The sequence below is a fragment of the Otolemur garnettii genome, unplaced genomic scaffold, assembly GCF_000181295.1.
Source record: "Otolemur garnettii isolate 467f Iridium unplaced genomic scaffold, OtoGar3 scaffold00030, whole genome shotgun sequence".
Lineage (NCBI taxonomy): Eukaryota > Metazoa > Chordata > Mammalia > Primates > Galagidae > Otolemur > Otolemur garnettii.
In genome coordinates, this window is record NW_003852425.1 from 10765365 (window position 1) to 10784741 (window position 19377).

The 19377-nt window shown below is 35.3% G+C and overlaps 1 protein-coding gene across 1 annotated transcript in view; it reads left to right on the top strand.

Annotated features, from left to right (window-relative positions):
- FBXL17 (F-box and leucine rich repeat protein 17) overlaps positions 1–19377 on the top strand; it is a 486505-nt gene that overhangs the window by 35561 nt on the left and 431567 nt on the right. The window contains exon 5 of the mRNA XM_012804603.2: positions 7507–7638. Coding sequence (XP_012660057.1) covers positions 7507–7638 — 132 coding nt within the window. The remainder of the gene's footprint in view (positions 1–7506; positions 7639–19377) is intronic.

Genomic DNA, 19377 nt, shown 5'->3' on the forward strand with positions numbered 1-19377 from the left:
CTCATCCAGGGAGCGTGTTATACACCCTCACGATGTGTACATTAGGTGGGATCCCGCCTCATGCCCCCTCCTTCTGCCAAACGTCCTCCCCACACCACTCTCCTGCTTCCCTCTACCCCTGAACTGGACATTAATAGTGTATTATTGTTCCTAGGAACATGTAATATATTGATGAACATGTTTATATATTGATTTCATATTAGTACGGAGTACATTGGATATTCATCTTTCCATTCTTGCAATACTTTACTAAGAAGAATATATTTCAACTCCAGGTAAATGTAAAAGATGTAAAGTCTCTATCTTTTTTAATGGCTGCATGATATTCCATGGTATACATATACCACAGTTCATTGATCTATTCACGGGTCGATGAGCACTTAGGTTGCTTCTGTGACTTGACAATTATGAATTGAGCGTGTGGACTTAATTTTTGAACCTCTTTGGGTAAAAACCAAAGAATATCATAAAGAGTCTTCAACTATAATATTCAAAAGTTAATTCAGCTATTTCTCCTTGACTCCTGTCACTTTCTGCTCACACACTTTGAGACTCCCGTAGGTGCATCTGACTCAGGGTTGCTGTGTCCTTTTGGAGTATTAGCCCCTTTATCATTATGTGACGCCTCCCTTTATCTCTGATAACAGTCTTTGTTTTGGAGTCTGTTCCCCTTTTCTTTTTTGCAGTTTTTGGCTGGGGCTGGGTTTGAACCCACCACCTCTGGTATATGGTTCTGGCGCTACTCCTGTGAGCCACAGGCGCCGCCCAGGAGTCTATTCTCTCTTTTGATTAATGTCATGATGGTATGTCTTTTTTCATCCATTTAATTTCCATATTTCTGTTTACTTAAAACAGTAGGTTTTTTATAGACAACATATAGTTGTTTTCTGATCTATTCTGACAGTCTTTTGATTGTATTTAGACCACTGACGTTTAAAGAGATTGTTGATATAGTTGAGTTAATATCTGCCGTTTCTGTTAGTGTTTCTATTTGTTGCCCTAGTTCTTTGCTCATATTTTTGTCTTCCCTACTTTTTTTTTGATTTTTGTGGTTTTTACTGAGCATTTAATAGGATTTCATTTTCACACCTTTCTTAGTGCTATCAATTATACTTCTTTTTTTCTTTTTTACTTTTTAATCGACTGGCTTAGAATTTGTAATATACACTTACTACTAATCCAGATCTCCTGACATCATACTGCTTCACAGGGAGTGCAAGTATTTTATAATAATATTTTAAATTTTCCTTCCCATTCCTATACATATATCATTGATGTTATTTCACTTATGCATAAGTATATATATACATATATATACACACACAAAGTGTACATGCTCAAATGTATTGTTACCATTATTATTTTGGACAAAATGTTATGTCAATTAGGAATAACAAAGGTAAGTCAAAGTTTTTATTTAATCTTTATTATTTTTGTGATTTTCTTGTTTTCTTTGTATAGAAATGACCCGTGTCATTTCCTCCTTTCTGAAAAACTCTCATCATTTCTAAGACAAGTTTACTGGCAACAGTTTCTCTGAATTTTTATTTGAGAAAGTCTTCATTTCTTTTTCGTTTTTGAAATATCTCACAGGCTGTAGAATTCTTTGTTGGTGTTTTATTCACTCAAAAACTTTAAACATTTTACTCTTCTGTCTTCTTGCTTGCTTGATTTCTGATAAGAAGATAGAAATAATTTTTATCTTTGTTAGGTGGTGTTTTTATCCTCTGGCGTCTCTCAAGATTTTTTCTTTATCTTAGTTTTCTTTTTGTGGTTTGAGAATAATAAAATTATATGCTTAGATGTAGATTTTGGGGCGGTTATTCTGCATAGGATTCTCTGAGCTTCTTGGATCTATAATTTGGTGTCTGATACTAATTTAGGGAAAACTCTCTAAAATTCTCAGTCGTGAATGCTTTAAATAATGCTCTGTTCCTTTCTATTTTTTCTTCTGGTATTTCATTTCTTATATGTTATACATTTTGTAGTTTTACGGTTCTTGGATATTCTGTTCTGTTTCATGCAGTCTTTTTTGTCTTTTCAGTTTTGGAATTTACTATGTCATATGCGTATCCTCAGACTTTTTCCTCATCCTGTCTAGTCTGCTAATGAGCACAGTGAAGGCATTCTTCATTTCTGTTATAATATTTTTTCTTTCTAACATTTTTTGATTCCTTCATAGAATTTTCATTTCTCTACTTACAGTATACATATTTTCTTACGTGTTGCCTACTTTTTCCAATAAAGTCCTTAGCATATTAATTCTAGTTTAAAAAAAGTTCTAGTCTGATAATTCCTCCCATATATGACCCTGGTTCTGTTTTTTGCTTTCTAATATTTCCTGTAATTCTTCCTTGAAAGGTGGACATGATGTATAGCTTGAGTATCTCTAATCTGAAAATCCAAAATCAGAAATGTTCTAAAATCTGAAACTTTTTGAGTACTGATGTAATACTTAAATGAAATACTCATTAGAGCATTTCAGGTTTCAGATTTTCGCATTAGGGATGTTTGACTGGTAAATACAATGCAAATATTCCAAAATCCAAAAAAATCTGAAAGTCAAAGCACTTCTGTTTACAAGCATTTAGATAAAGGATACTTAACCTGTACTGGGAAACGAAACTTCTATAAATGGGCCTTTAGAAACCTGTTGATAAGATGTAGGGAGAGTGTTCTGTGATTAGGTTTCAGTCTTCTGATGCGTCTGTACCTCTGAACTATTGTCTTCACCAGTACTTAGTAATCTTTTCCCCTTAGGTGGGATAGGATGGCCAGTGGGGACCGGCTTTGGGTATATTGCTTTCCTTATGTAGAAGACTGAAGCTGGCTGGGGTGGATGGGGTGTTTCCTTCCTCAGGAAGGTTAGGTTCTGGTGAAATAGTTTCTCCTGAGGTGAGGTCTTGTTAGGAATAACATGTTATGATGTATTTCAAAGGGTTGCTCTTCTTTCATTGCTAGAAACGTGAGGTGATTTTTTTTTGTCCAGTATTCTTGTGAGCACTTGGTAAGGCTCCTCTAGGTAAAACTCACAAAAGCTGGGGCTCCCCTTTTAACTAAGTCCCCCTGGTGTTTTAACTCTCAGATTTATTCACACTGAGTCTCCATCAGTGTAGCAGATACCGGCAGATTTGTTCTGGTTTTCCTGCTCTGGCCTGTGTAGGTTTCTGCTAGTAGGTTTCTCTTTTGGTAAGTTGTGGTTTTCTGAATCTGCCCGTCTTTCCAGTGTTAGGAGAAGTGGTTTGCTCTGTGTCCTCATGTTGATGATACTAAGAAGAGTTGTTGAATCTTCAGCTTCTTTAGCTTTTTAGTTTTAAGGATAGAATGGTGACTTCTAAACTTTTTACATGCCACACTAAAACCAGAAACTTGATTTTTCTTAAATAGACATTGCTATTACTGGATGATCATCTTTATCTCGTTTACTCTCAGATGTGTGCTTTATTAGGATACATCTGAGATGTTTCCCAAGTCCCTCGAATGATGGGATGACCTAGAGCAGGTCTTACCCTGTGTCATGGTTCTTACTGCCACAGCACTGCCTCTGGTGTGTCAGACGGGTGCCAGGGCTCTTATCAGGATCTCTCCATTTTGGCAGGATCAGAGTTCCAATGTCTCTAGCACTCTCTTCTTGGATAGAAAATTCTGTATTTAAAAGCATAGAATGCTATTTCTGATTTTTAGATAGAGGACTAACTGTGCTAAATTCAGGGCATCCTAGTATGGATGCTCTTATGGGGCTTGGTGATGCCCCTCTGAATGTTTTTCTATGAGTTGTAGACAGATGGTTACAATACTGAGAGATTTGAAGACTATCAGAGAACTTGGGAAATATATCAGTTGTAATGATTGACTTCACAGTGCCTGGATAGTATGGAACTACAGCATCTATGGATAGAGGTGGTGGTCGTGATGCAGAGAGGCACTGACACAGGTGCCGTCTTGCCTGCTATGTCTGCTGGTGTTGTCTAAAGTGTAACATCGTTTCTGTAGTGAGATTTGAGTTGTACTCAGAGAAGTAGTAAGCTGTCACAGCTTGTCCTCTGCTGCCCCTTCCTCAATGACTAGTGCCTCACATGCTGACAGTGTCCATGGAGGTTGTTGACATGGCTCTTATCTTTTCATGGCTACCCATGTGGCCCTTGCCTGTAAGAAAATTTGTTTCCTTATAAAGTCACCAAAGCTACTTGTCAGTGTCAGAACACTGTGTAATCAGCATAAATCTGTTTCCCAGGCTGCAGCAGGATGATTTCCATGTTTTAAGGTGAGGTTTCTGTCAGCTAGTCTGTGCACAGTGACTCCACCCAAACCTCCTTACTTTACGTAGATTCTACTCTTTTCTTTCTCAGTGCTCCTGGATGGTGCACCAAATGTTGAGGTCTTGAGGGGCCTGCTCTGCACTGCTCAGATCTGATCAAATTGAAAGATAAGACAAATATTGATAGAGGAGAAAACCTATCAACTTCTTTACTCAAAAATCTAAAGTGGCGAATGTTGCTTACTGATAGAGCTAAATGGGTCTATTAACTTGGCTCTGGAGTTTGGCTAATGACTTAGTTACTGGTAGGGCCACACCAGGAGACTGGTTTCAAATAGAGAAGATGGCTTACTCCCTGTGGGCAGTTCATTCCCAACAAGAAATATAGTGACAAACTAAGCATGTCAAGTTTGGTAAATACACACTAATTAGTGGAGAGACCAGGAATTAGACTAATTTGACCTGCTGCAGGAGAGAGCATTTTCCCATGTGTGTGTGTTTTAATTCACTTCAGATCATCTATGCTGATTCCTTGCTGTGAAAGATAAGGATTTATCTCATGGATATATTGTTCCCTGTCTCTTATTCTCTCATTCATCCAACGTAATTCTATTCTGTTGTAATTTTTGATATGTTAGTATTCAGTATTTATATTTTACAATTATGTACTTATTTTTTCTCTATAGTACTTTTTAATTAAAATCAGTAAGAATCTTTTTTCTCTTTAGTTAGTTTTTATACTCTTAACACTAATGAGTCCACAGCTTTTCTCCAGTTGCGTTAATAACGTGATACTTAATCAAATTTACTATCTGAATACAAATTGTCTGGGACAGTCTAGATGGACCTCCTGTCATCGGAGTTTCCCCCTTCACCACCGTCCTACGGTTTTCCTTATGTTGCTGTGGGGTTAGATACCTTATTTCCCAGATGTCATGTTCTTTTCTTCTTGGTGTATTCTTATGTTTTGTACAGCAGCAGTTCTAGTACCTTCCTGATAAAGAGTATGTGGGAAGTAAATCTTTTGAGAAATTGTACATCTGAAAGTATCTTTAATTCTAACTTCATACTTAATTTATAGTCTGAACCCTGATACAAAATTCTGGCTTCGAAATAATTTTACTTTAGAATTTGATAGCATTGCACTGTTGCTTTCTTTTAGTGTTGTAAGAAGTTTGCTGCATTTTAAAATTCTGATTCTTTTCATGAAATCTTATTTCTCTTTGAAAGGCTGTAGAATCTTCTATAAACCAACATTTGAAATTCCAGCATTTTACTATGATTACAGTGTGACCATTTTAATCATTTATGCTGGATTTGTGGATAAGCCCTTTCTGGACGTTCATATCCTTTCATTCTAGAAAACTTAATAGAATTATTTCCTAGAAGTCTCCATTTTCACTATAGAAACTTTCGGATAATCCCTACATTTATGTCAGTGTCCTTATGTTCTTTGCTCTGGATGGTATATCTCAATCCAAAACCCTGTTTTACTCTATCAGAGAACTCCATTTTTTTGCCATTGCGAGAGAGGGGACAAGGTCAGGCTGTGCAGTAATGGGGTGGGAATCTGAGGGTTTAACTACTTTTTTACCAAACTTTCAAGAATCCTGGTATTTTTAGCTCCAACTTGACTTTCACTTCTAGCCCTATGGAGTCTAATTGCTTCTTTGGTTTTCTCATTGTTTGTTGGCTTTGGATTCAGCTGTCTCAGGTCCAAGTCAGATGCTGTTGCACATTTGTTTTGGAAATAGACATGCCTCTTTTTGTGATCTAAGATCCATTAGCTAATGTAATGAGCATGACAAATACTGCTGAAGAAACGTAATATTTCTAGATATCTGCAAGAACAGTGATATGTGAAATTATCTTTGATTCTTTGTTTACAAAATCACAGGTGCTGCTGAACTGCTGTGGTGTTTGCTTATATTAAGTGAAGGAAAGGCTAAAATACAGATAGAAGATAGCATGAAAATGAATATGTACTTTTTTCTTCTTATCCACTGAATTCTACCATATACCCAGTTTGGAAATTCTACCCAATTCTACCCGTATACCCATACACCCAGCTTATCCTGAAATAACTAGAACATAATGGTACATGAGGCCACAATCATGGTTCCCTGTCTTTGTCTGTTTTGAAGGGCCTCTTTAGCAAGTGTAACTCTTCTGGGTCAGCCTTTACATTCATTTAATAGACATTTATTATCAACTAAAAGACACTGGGCACTGGAGATAACATGATTCAACAAAACAGAGGAACCTCTGTCTTTATTACATAGAGTTTACACCTCTAGAGAATGTATCCTTGGTTATAGTGTACCCCTAGATTAGAATAACAAGGTTTGTATTATATCAGTATCCATGGAAAAATAATTGAACTCACGTATGTTTCTAATATAATTACTTGAAACAATTTGGAAGTTAATTTTTTAATTAAGAAAGTAATATTTACTTTAAAAATTAGAGAAGATTGATAGGTGAGAGGGAATAAAAATCCACCCATTTGTTAATCAGAATTAAACCACTGTTAACACTTTAGTATATATATGTGAGTCACTACAAAAGTTTTGAGACAGTTTGTGTTGTGGTCCATTATTTCACTTCCAAGAAACTCAGTGGACAGCATCCTCTCTGATTCACCTGTGCAAGTTCAGCGTCCTCACCTTATTGGTGTTGCTGGGAGGGCTTCGTTTGTTTCTGTCTGCACGGATTTTACTTTTCTTGATTTTTGTGTATCTTGAAACTTTGATGGTGACCCATGTATCAGTCTCTTTCCTATACCCAAATACATTATATACATTTAAGTATGCTTTACCTCTTTATAAAATTGGATTATGCTATGAAAACATAAATACATTTTTATTTTGCCAAATATTTCTTCTATTTCAATGGCTATCTAATATTTAATTTTATGAATATATTTATGATAATTTTTGCCTTGAGGATGTTTTCTTTGTTTTTTTTTTCATTGTTAAAACTCAAGAGAAATAAAGATTTGAATTTGAACCATCGAGGGATGTAGGCACCTTGATGGGTATAGTAAGGTAGTTGAAAAAGGAGGTAGATTAGAAGATGAAAAGGTTTACACAGTACTGTTTTAAGTTTTAGATTGCTTACATTCTATCTCGTTTTAAAAGCGTATCTTAAATAACTATATAACCTCGGTATTACTATATGAAAACCTCACTAGAAATATGTTGCCTTTTTGATTTTCTGAGCATTTAGCCAGATTTTTTTGTTTGCAGCTGGGCTCAAAATGCAGAGAACTCAAAGATATTCATTTCGGCCAGTGTTACAAGATCTCAGATGAAGGCATGATCGTCATAGCTAAGGGCTGTCTGAAATTACAAAGGATATACATGCAGGAAAACAAATTAGTAAGTACTTGTAACCGTCCTCGTACTGTTCATTTTGTTTCTAACCTTTGAATTTCTTAGTTTGTTTATAAAGTTTCGTCTGTATATTTTCTTTTTGTGGTTCAGAGGCAAGTAATATTTAATCAAAAGCTAAAATCCTTTCAAGATAACAATTTTATAAATTGATCCTATAACTGAATAGGTGCTTATAGGTACCACTCGCATGTTAAAAATTCTTCAAGGGCTGGGCATGGTGGCTCACGCCTGTAATCCTGGTGCTCTGCGGGACTGAGGCCGGAGAATCCCTTGAACTCAGGGGTTAGAGTCCACCCTGAACAAGAGTGAGACCCCCGCTCTAAAAATAGGAAAAGAAAATTAGCTAGGCATCGTGGTAGGCACCTGTAGTTCCAGCTGCTCAGGAGGCTGAGGCAGAAGGATTGCTAGAACCCAGGAGTTTTAAGTTGCTGTGAGGTAGGCTGATGCCATGGCACTCTAGCCTAGGCAATGGAGTGAGACTCGGTCTCAAAAAAAAAAAAAATAGTCTTCACCAGCATGTGCAATGTATCTTTTCTAAATTATGACAGTGAACTAATGCTGGTATAAGTCTGTAGTCGGAGTTCCTTCTGGTACCCCTAGGGTTTATAATATTTCTAAATCATTATACTTAATGTCTTTGAAAATGTACACTTGTGAAATAGAGCTTTTTATTTGGTAAAGTCAAAAATAAGACTCAACAAATTAGGGCAGATAATCTCAGTAATTACATAGATTTTATATTCTAAGCACATATTTATGTAACTCAGACACAGTTAATGTGTTATATTTAAAACCACACAATTTTTTCTTGAAATTTAATTCACATATTATAAAATTCACCCTTTTAAAGTGTATAATTCCTTGGTTTTCATGAAGTTGTGCAGACATCACTAAGATCTAATTAGAACGTTCTCGTTACCCCTAAAAGAAATGCCCTTAGCTATCGCTCCCCATTTTTGCAACCCTTGGTTCCTGCTGATCTCCTTTTCTGTGTCCCTGAATTCACCTCTACTAGATTCTTCATGTAAATGGGATCACACATATGTGGTCTTCTATGTCTGGCTGCTTTCATGGGGCGTGGTGTTTCTAAAGGTTCACCTATGTTAACATATATCAGAAATTTATTTCTTATTATGGGTAAATAATATTCCAAAGGCATTTAATTTTAACTTGATGTATCATACAAGAAAGATGTCATACAACTCTTTCTATTACACAAAGAATTGTCACTAGGGAAGCCTTAGTAGGAGATCCCAGCATTGAAAAATAGTGTACAGTCATGTGCTATGTAATGATGTTTTGAGTGATGGACCGCATATGTAATGGTAGTTCCATAAGATTATAATGCTGTATTTTTATATTTTCTATGTTTAGGTACACAAATACCATTGTGTTACAGTTGCCTACAGTATTCAGTATGGTAACATGCTGTTCAGGGCTGTAGCCTAGGAGGAATAGACTATGCCATACATACCCCAGGGGTCCAGTGGGCTTTATCATCTAGGTCTGTTGAAGTGCACTCTGGGGTTTGTATGACAACACTTCCTAACAGCGTGTCTCTCACAACACATCCCCTCATTAAGTGATGCACGACTGTACTTGAAAGGGTTGGCAGGGTGGTCCTGAACGTATACAGCATATTTACAAAGAACACAAGAGCTCTTTTTGTTGTCTTTGAGGGTTATACAATTTGATAAATATATCCCATCATGACCTTTAAGCTTTAAAAGGTCTCTTGAAGCATCAGTACTTCTAGTAAGATGATGGTGTTTTAAAAAATGATCTAGTTAAAAAAATGAAAACACCCTAAGTTAGGAATAAACACTTTTCACTAGAACACTTTTCCTTGAAATTACATATTAAAAATGTGTTACATTTCTCTTTACATTTAGTATATGTATAATAATCACTTTTGAGGCAGTATGATCTTTTAGGGAGAATTAGATCTTCTGGGTCACAGACTAAATTTTTGAATCCTGGTACTACTCACTTGCCTTGTAACCCCAGGAAGGTTACTTTAAACCTCACTTGTAAATGGGCTTATTGATATTTATCTTTTTTCAGGGTGTGATTTTGAGAATTAAAAACCATAATGCCCTTTAATTGCCTCTTACAAACTCGGATCCATAGGAAACAAGAAAAATATATTTGTTCTTACGGTATCACAGCTGTATTTGTTGTCTAACTGTTGGTTTCTCCTTTACATTCAAAATAAAGGATGGTGATCTCGACTTAAAATTTTTCTATTTTTTAAGGAGTATGGATATTTGTTGAATAATATTTGTTGTCTTGTTGAGTAAACAGAGAAACATTTTTATTGGTGCATCAAAAACATTTTATTTAGCCAATAGTTTCCCAAAGAAAAGCCACTGTTTCTGTTTTGAAGTTTCTTGTTATGCTCACGGTACCTTGTCCCTAATTTGGGGGTATATAGAAAAGCTTTCATGTACTTAAATACTAAAGGAATCATTTCTGCACTTAGTTTTATTTATTAAATCTTTTTATTTCATTGGAAATTAGAAGTAATTTCACTAAGTCTTAAAGGTTAGTTCAATACAATTCTTCCCATTTAAGGTTCTTAGAAAGGAAAATTTAAAATAATTTGAACTCTTTATTGGATAATTGAACTACTAATAACTAACCTCCCATAGGAACTTTGTATTCCTAAAATTTGTGAAATAAGGAGAAATATTTAAATCACTTACAAAGCTCAATTTTAGGTAGTTTATTTTTACTTGGAGAAGCTTTATTAGTCATTTAACAACAAACATTTAAAATTAGAAACAGATATTTATCATTAGCCAAATTAGTTCATTGATTCTCTTAATAAATTGAATATTATTAAAAATAATATTAGAGCTTTATTATATAAAAAATGATAGCATTTTTTTTTCAAGTATAAACTTTGCTGACTGAAGTTGATTGGTTTTTAATACATTTGCAGTTATTTGACTAAAAGTACACATCTGTTCATATTACATCTTGGCCTTTAGGTGGCAGCATTGTCTTTGTATATTCTAGCCACACAGTGTTTATGTCCTTGATACAACTGTAGGGATATAATGCTTATACAAGTTTCTGCTGGTATGGTTCACGTTTAATTTTTGTCCTTTAGGTGGTCTTATGGGAAAATTTTTTCTTAAGTTATGTGAAATACTAGTTGCAACTAGAATGCTACAAGATGAATGTGCAGTTTTACATGAAGTAGCAAGATAATAATCTTAATTTGAACATTATTATTTGTAGCATTGATGTAAATATGGTAAATTTTAGAATAAGGGAAAGATTCCTGTGTTCATCTGTGGGCAGAAGTTTTATTCACATGGAAAGTAAGGACTGTGATTTGACATTTTAAGGTTCGAATGAGTTATGGTGAAGCAAAGAATTGAAGACTTACATGTAGAATGTTTCCAAAAGAGAAGGAATTCCTATGTCATTAATTTTGGAGTAACAACAAATATTTTGAATTAGAAATGAATAGAGGTATATGCAGAGAGCATTCCATCTGAAAAGTGTGCCAACAAAATCTAACCTATGTTTTCATAAACATTGATCATAGCCAGATTATTTCACTGATCCTTTTAATAAGTCGAATCTTCCTAAAAAGAACATCAGAACTTTATTGTATACTCCAAGAATGATCTTGCACCTACATGAGTATTTTTGTATTTTCTATAAAGTTCTTGTACAGAGTATAGAAATAGATCGAGGAAGGCAGCTATCGTGAGGCTCAGTCTAGCATATTGTCCTATGTCTGTCTTTTTTATTCTAGCGATGGATTTTGTTATCACTTCTGTGCAGTCCTCACTACAAAGCTATTTTTAAGACATATGTAGTTATTGGTGATCTAGAAACCTTAAAAAGTGTATTCCCCCTTGGTGCCTATGGCTTGAGAGGTAGGGCACTGGCCCTGTGTACTGAGGGTGGTGGGTTTGAACCCAGCCCCGGCCAGCTAAAACATCAGTGGCACCTGCAGTAAATAATAGCTGGGTGTTATGGCGGGAGCCTGTAGTCCCAGCTCCTTGGGAGGCTGAATCAAGAGAATCAGTTAAACACAAGAGTTGGAGGTTGCTATGAGCTATGACGCCATGGCACTCTACTAAAGGCAACAAAGTGAGACTCTGTCTCAAAAAAAAGTATATTCCTCCTACTTCTTTAATCTTTCTGCACCAGATTTTTCCTTTCTACTTTTGGACAGAGAAGGTCTTTGGGCTGCTTTTTATTCAATTGTACAGTAATGAGGTCAGATAGATTTTCTGTCATTTGCTATACAGTCTGATGTTTTAAGGTACTGGTATTTTACAGTTTAATTCAAAAATGACTTTTGTGCTACAAAAGTAAAGATTTAGATCTTTATGTGTTATTTGTGTAGTTTGTTTTTTTATATTTTCTACTCTAAAGAATTGGGCTATCAACTGGTAAAGATTTCTCAATTCTCAAGAAAATAATAATGTATTATTAATGGATTTTAGAAAGTTATAGGGAAATGATCAAGGTTTCCTGGTTGAAACTTGATGCCTTGAAAGTTGATTTCAACTTTTACTGTTTAATCTCCTGGCTGATATTTTACTAGTTTTATTATTCTGTGACATTTTAGAGTTCTTTGGCTACTGCTGTGATGATATTGTTTTAAATTTTGTTGTCCTCTGGAAGATTATATGGATGAAGAAGGATCTACGTTCACCTCTCAGGCTTGCTTTTTCTGGGCTGGATACATTTTAGGGGGAGATTGAGGCAAATGCCATTTTTTGTTGGGTTGAAATCAGTTCAAACCTTGATCTACTATTTCGTACTTGTGTGGCTTGGTTATCTTAATTTTTGCACTTTAATTTTTTTCTCTGCAGAAAGGACATAATGCTACTTCAAGCACGTTCTTATGAGGATCAGGCTAAATGAGATTAAGAGGTGAAGCACCAAATGTGTTTCATGGCCTCAAAACACAGGAAGGTTTCAGGAAAGGTTTTTCTCTCTCCCTGTCAGGGTTGCTTTCTGCAGTGCGAGAATATGAGCTGGGCCGCCTCAGTGCCTAGTATCACCTACTGTGATCTGATCTTACCCATTAGCTACCAACAGTTTAATTCTGGTTTTGCTCTTTGCTTTGGTTCGAGGTTTTGCAGTGGTTAGGTGGATAGACTGGTGGCCATGATGGTCATCAGCTGGGCAGTGTGTAAGATAAACATTTTACTCAGAGTTATTAATTAGCATTATGTGAAAGCTTATATTTTCTGATCCTTTCTTCAACATAGTCAGTACATAAAGGGGCTTTGTATATGCACTAATATATTAAGGGGGCGGATTGTTCCCTTCCTCATGGCCCCAGCTACATTCCTGATAATCTTTTTTTCTCAAATACCCCTGGTAAGGTGAGCTTACTTCTATTCCCAGATATGAATAATTTGCAGTTCTGAGGGATTTTATTTTCAGTGTATTCAATTCAGCCTGTAAAATTTCTCAGGGTAGGGTATATACCTGTAGTGCTCTCTCCCCTCTCACTGGATGGGGTGTTTACTTATATCAGAATGGTAGTTTCCAGTGAACAGTAATAACTGAGTGTAGCATTATAAAGAAGATGGCCTGGAGATGCTGAACTTCATCTTATTATTGTATACTACTGCCTTAGTCTGTAGGGCTACTGTATCAAACTGCTAGAAACTGGATAGCTTATAAACAACAGAAATTCATCTGTCATGGTTCCGGAACCCGAGAGTCCAAACTCGAGGCCCTGGCAGCTGTGGTGTCTGGTGAGGGCTGCTTTCTGGTTCACAGCTGCCTTCTCTGTGTGTCCTCAGGTGGTGGAAGGGCATTTTATAAAGGCACTAATCTCATTTCTTAGGGTTCTGCTCTCATGATCTAACTGTCTCCCAAAGGCTCCCCACTTAATACTGTCATCTAGGGGGTTAGGATTTCAACCTAAGAATTGTTGTTGGGGGGATTCAAACATTCAAACCTTAGCAATTGCATTTCAGGATTTTGCTATCCTTTGTGGATAGTATAAAATACTTAATGAAAATTATATTTTATTGAGTATAATACACTAGGCAATATGCTGTTTAGTATAATTAATCCTCTCAACTACAACGTAAGGTAGCTAATTTTATCCCATTTTACAGATGCGGGAATTGAAGCCTAGAGAGCTTAAGTAACAACAAATAGGTATCAAGTCAAGAGTCTAACCCAGATGTGTTATAATTCCTAAACAGTTCTTGGCCTTTTGATGGCATGGGTGTCTTACAGATAGTGCTAATCCACACACCTTTGAACCAAATAGCAACTTCTAGAAGGCCTTGTGTCCCTTCAGGGCACTGAGAGACAGGTGCTGTGAGACAGCGAGGGAAGGCCCTAATTGTAGTGTGAGTAGAGGGTCTTTGTGCTAGGACGATAGTTGATTTCAGGGAACATGCAGAACGAATAGAAATATATTGAAAACTTTTCTAGGAAAATTATTGAAATTATTGAAGTGGACAGCTGTCTTTAAGGTAGTTTTTAGTATTGATCTTAACCCTGTACACATAGGAACATGATTAACTTTAACGGTCAACAAAATTTTTCTATTTTGCAGGTATTATTTTATGTGTTTGTGACATGGAGATGAATAAACTAATACCATTTCATTTTTGTCCAGTAGATTTAATGGAAATTTTAATGGGTTCATGAACTAGTAACTTTCTGCTCTGTTCTTTAACGCTTGTTTCAAATGTTCATTCAATTAGTTAGCATTTGAACCTCTATTATGGGGCAGGCACTGTGAGAGTCTTGAGGAATTAAAGTTAAAATGGGCAAGAGAGAATATCCTGGTCTAGTGATAAGTGGTGTTGGAAACGCCAATTGCAAAGATAGTCATTCTTATGGAGGGGTAAGGGAAGAATCAGAATTGAGTCTTGAGTGATGTATAATGATATGATTATGTAAGCAAACTTTTTTCGGGGGAGAAGGTGATTGCAGTTTTGGGAAATAGCATTAATAAAGATAAGGCATCAGGAAAATATCTGGATGTTTAATAGTGGTGGGTGTTATAGTGCCACTAGGTTTATAGGGCTGGGTAGTGGGAGAAGTGTTTATACTTGGGTGTGGAATGGAAGGCAGGGACCAGTTTGTCAAATTTCTTCAGCACCATACTATGGAATTTAGAAGTCTGTATAATAAGGGCCATAGCATGGCATTTCAGCAAATAGGAAATATGATGAATCATATGATGATTTGATTTCAGCAAATAGGAAATATGATGAATCATATGATGATTTGATTTCAGCAAATAGGAAATATGATGAATCTTCCTATTCATCCCAAATAAGAGTTTTGGGTCTTGTATTTTTTTTAAAAATTTTGAGACATTAAGAAAAATATAAAATGCCAAAAATAGTAACAACATCCCCGAAGGCCATTACCCAGAAATTGACAGTTAACATTTTGTTAAATCTTCTGCTTCTTGAATTAATAAAGTGAATAAACTTTGTCTTCATTGTCTCACATCCCTAGTATCACCCCATTGTCCTTTTCCAAAGACAAATATTAATACTACGATGATCTGAAATGCTTACAAAATACTTTACCATCTGTGTGAATAACCGTGATGTATGATATTGTTTAGTTTGTGATCACATGTTATTGATGTCTGGAGTTCAGTATTTACATACGGTTAAGTATCCAGTCTTAAAAACTATGTATCAGTCTGTGATTTGTGTTTTTACTTTTATTTTTGAGATCTCGCCATGATGAATCTGTGATTATTCTGTCATACATCTGTGTCTCCCACGTATTCATCCCTCATGAAGGACATGACGTAGTTCCCGGTGTTTGACCGTCACAGGCAGTGTTGAGGGCAGTCCTTGTGCGAGTGCCTCCAGGTCTAGGGTGTATACTTAGAAGTGTAGTCACAGGGCACTCATTTTCCAGTTTTTACTAGATCATATCAAATTGCTCTCTATTAGTAATGGAAATCATGCTTTAGAGGTATATCTCGCTGATGGATTGTCAACTTTTTTGAGGGCAAGGAGTATCTGGTCTTCTTTTTACCCATTCCTCCAGGTGTTAGAGTATAATTCTGTGAATGCTGGTTCAGTGACAAATGAGTTACTACTAAATTGAGTATGTTTTGCAAAATTTATTTCTTCAAATATTTTGGGGACACATTTTAAAAAGAAGATTCATTTGAGCATATAAACAAAACTGTTAAAATAGTTAAAAACAGCCAATTTTTTTGACTTTTCAAGTAAGAATATTTCTTTGATCTGGTTATCATATTAATGATGCCATTCTTTATGTTTAGATTCATTCAGCCAAATTCATTAATGTACTCAATATGTGGTTTTAGGGACAATTGTTTTTGACAATATGCAGCTCTGATCAAGTAGAATTAGTTTCATCTCAGAATTATGTTACCTTGTACATTCTTACTGTTAATAAAACTGATTTGATTTTGTTGAAGTGGCATTTGAAAGCTCTAACTTATTTAAAAACAAGGTTCTTTTGGCAGAACAGTATCAGTCTAAAGAATAAATACATCTTGTTATAAATTGTTTGCTCGGTTTTATTTTTAGTATATTGTTATCTTAAGGCCGTCTTTTTCTTATCTATCAGATATCTTGTCAAGAACATAAATGAATTGTGTTCTATCATTTAAAAGGCATAGAAAGCAATAATGAGTGTGTGAATAATTTTTCTTTGGGATGTATTATTACTTTTTGCCAAGAAGATTTGCCTGCCTAAGTATATTAGTTTAGTGATATTAAAATTAGTTCACAAACTCTGGGGACTCATCAGCTGATGATAGGAGATGCCCAAATACAAAGAAGATCTCAGGAGGAAGCTAGCTTAGTATTAAAGACTCTGGTAAAGACATCCCAGTGTGGATAGTGTAGAATTTATCATGGTTAGTTAGTATGGTTAGTTAGTACTCCAAGTAGTATTTACACATTTTAAAAAGATCTTTCTGGTATCAAATTATAGAATCTTTGTTTCAGATTTAAAATTTACAGTTGGTGGGTTATTCTTAGTGCTCTAATTCTCTTGCTGTTTTTTCCCTCCATGCACATATATATGCATATATATATATTCTACAGTTTGTCTTATTTTTTAATCTGTTTTTTAATTTACTTTCTTCTAGGACAGCCAATTAAAAAATCTGACAAATTTGAGGTGAATTAGACAGAAGTGTTCAAGTACAGTTTTGAGTGCTCAAGTGTTAGCAGCAGGAGATGGTGGAGTGAGATACAGAGTTGGGGCATTAGACTTAGCAAGTAGAAACGTTATGAGGTTAGATGGAGTGGGAGCTGGGGGAGTGAAGCCTATCATTTATGATCTTCCTCACTGCATTTCTAGCTTGTCGGTCAACAAGTGAGATGTATTGTTTGGATCTAGGAAGCAGTTTTGGCTTCTCCTTTCCTTTATCCACACTAATGAGGTACTAGGGTTTGGGGGTATCCAAGACTTAATCCCATTTATTATTTTAGTGATTAGGCTTAAGGGGAGGAGAATTGGAAAATTTGCTTTTTATTTTTCTTTAAGATCTGCCTTTCTCGCTATCATTTACAAACTAGAATTGAATCTGGCTTCCAGGTCCTAGTGTGTACTTTCTGGTCATTTTATTGCAGTAATCATTTTGTTGCAGTAATTACCTCTCAGATACATTGTCACCAGAGTCCTGTGCCACTTGTGCTTTCACCAGGCAACCCTGTCTGCAGGGAAAAGATACACAGGTTGCGTTTCTGTCTAAACTTCTATGGTAAGTATGGTCACCATCGGTGCTGCAGACTTTGCTTATTCACATTGTGTAGGTTATCTTCCTTTGCTGGCTTGTTCTGAAGGTTTTTTTTAAAGGTTTGAACAGGAAGTTGCCTGATGGGCAGTAGAAGGATGAATAGCCCTGAGTGTGTTGGGATGAATTCTTTTTCTTTGACTATGCCTTCTGGATTTTAGTAGCTGAGAAGTTTAAAAGCCAGATAAAGCTATAATATATATATATATTATATATATCTCTATATATATATCTATATATATATATATATATCTTCTGTTGCATCTTATTTTGTGTAACCACATCTAGGTTGTAGAAAAGATTATAGTACATTTTTCTTTTATTGGCTGCCCTAGTTCATTATTTTTGATTTCTAAAGTATGATAGTAGAAGTAATTCAGAAGAGTTTAGGGGTAGAGAATTTGTGGTGTCTGTTACCAGTTCTTCATTGGCTATTTTTGATTTTAGTGTAGACTCTAGATATTTATTATTCACTTGAATAAGATAGATAATGAATATATTGAGAATCTGTAATCCAAACAAAGGAAAGCAGTTGTAAATAAGAATCTAATTGAGCTGTATACATACTTGGGTAATTATTCTTATTTTTCCTTTTCATTGAATATTTTTGAGAATTTAAAGAGAAAGGCATATATTTATATATATTACTGTTTAAATGGCCGTGTGAATGCCTAGATTATAAAATTGCATCGTCTTCTGCTGGCTTTTCAGGTTGACCCTTTTGAGAAAATGAGAGAATTAGGTCATGCTGTGATCTTTACATGTGTAGTCTCTAAATGGGGAGTCAAAATTTATTTCTATGTCTCTTTACTAGGTTTAATATTTACTTTAAATATTTGAAGATAATTTTGTAGTTTGATACTGCGTATGTTTTGAGTTATTGCAGGACACAGTTACATACATACATAGGCACACATGCATACCTCTCTTTCATGAATGCACTGATAAGTCTTTTTTTACTGTGTGTAATTGTAGCATTCCATTATGTACTCTGGTATACATTGTATACATTATAACTGATTAAGCTTATTACTGAAGAATTTAGTGGACAACAGTGTGAAAAGTTAAAAGATACCTTGTGTATTCCTCTGAATTCACTCTTGAACTAAGATGTTTCCAAAGGCTGACTTTTGCTTAGCATGTCTATGACTGAGGACTGTTGTTGCTGAAGTCCTGAGTGATGACCTTTCAGAAGCTCTAGTGGCTCGTGTCAGAGCTCCTCCCATTCCTCGTCTGTGTCTCTGTATCTCTCCACTTGTCCGTTCTCTTCTTTCCATCTCCCTTTCTTCCAGCATGCGTTCATTCCCTTTCTCTCAGCAGAACATTATATTTTTCTCAGTTATTCTTTAAGAATTCTACCATATTTATTACTTTGCACTATTCTGTGAGCTTATATTTAGTCAGTTCTTATTAGTCCGTTGTTAATTTGTTGTAGGTTTCGGGGTTTAGTTTAGTAATGTCTCCCAATGTAACTTCTTAAGACAGGATGAGATTACCTTTTTTTTTTTTTTTAAAAAAAAAGAAAAACTGTGTACACTAACTAAACTGTGTATTCTTTAGTGTTTTGACTAAATGGATTGTTGTTAGAACTTCTTAAAATGGACATTTCTTCTATATGAAAATTGTAAATTTTCAGAAAAGGACGGCCAATGAAGATAAATCATTTATATACTCAAGTCCTTTGGGTTCAGTTCTGGAAAAGTACTTTTTGATGCAAGGAAAAAAAAAGTTTCTTTCAAAATCACTTTTAAATGAAACACATGTCAGTAACTTTAAATATGATTATTTGTACTTTAGTGCATACATAAAAGTACAGCTTTTAGAACATAAGATTCAGTTTTTATTAACAACTGAATTGGTAAAATATACTTTATAGTGGGATCAAGGATTCTTAGTGTTCATACCAGAATAATGGCCATGATAGTTTGTGTAAGTAAAATTCCAAATAAGTTTGTCCTTTTAAAAAATTA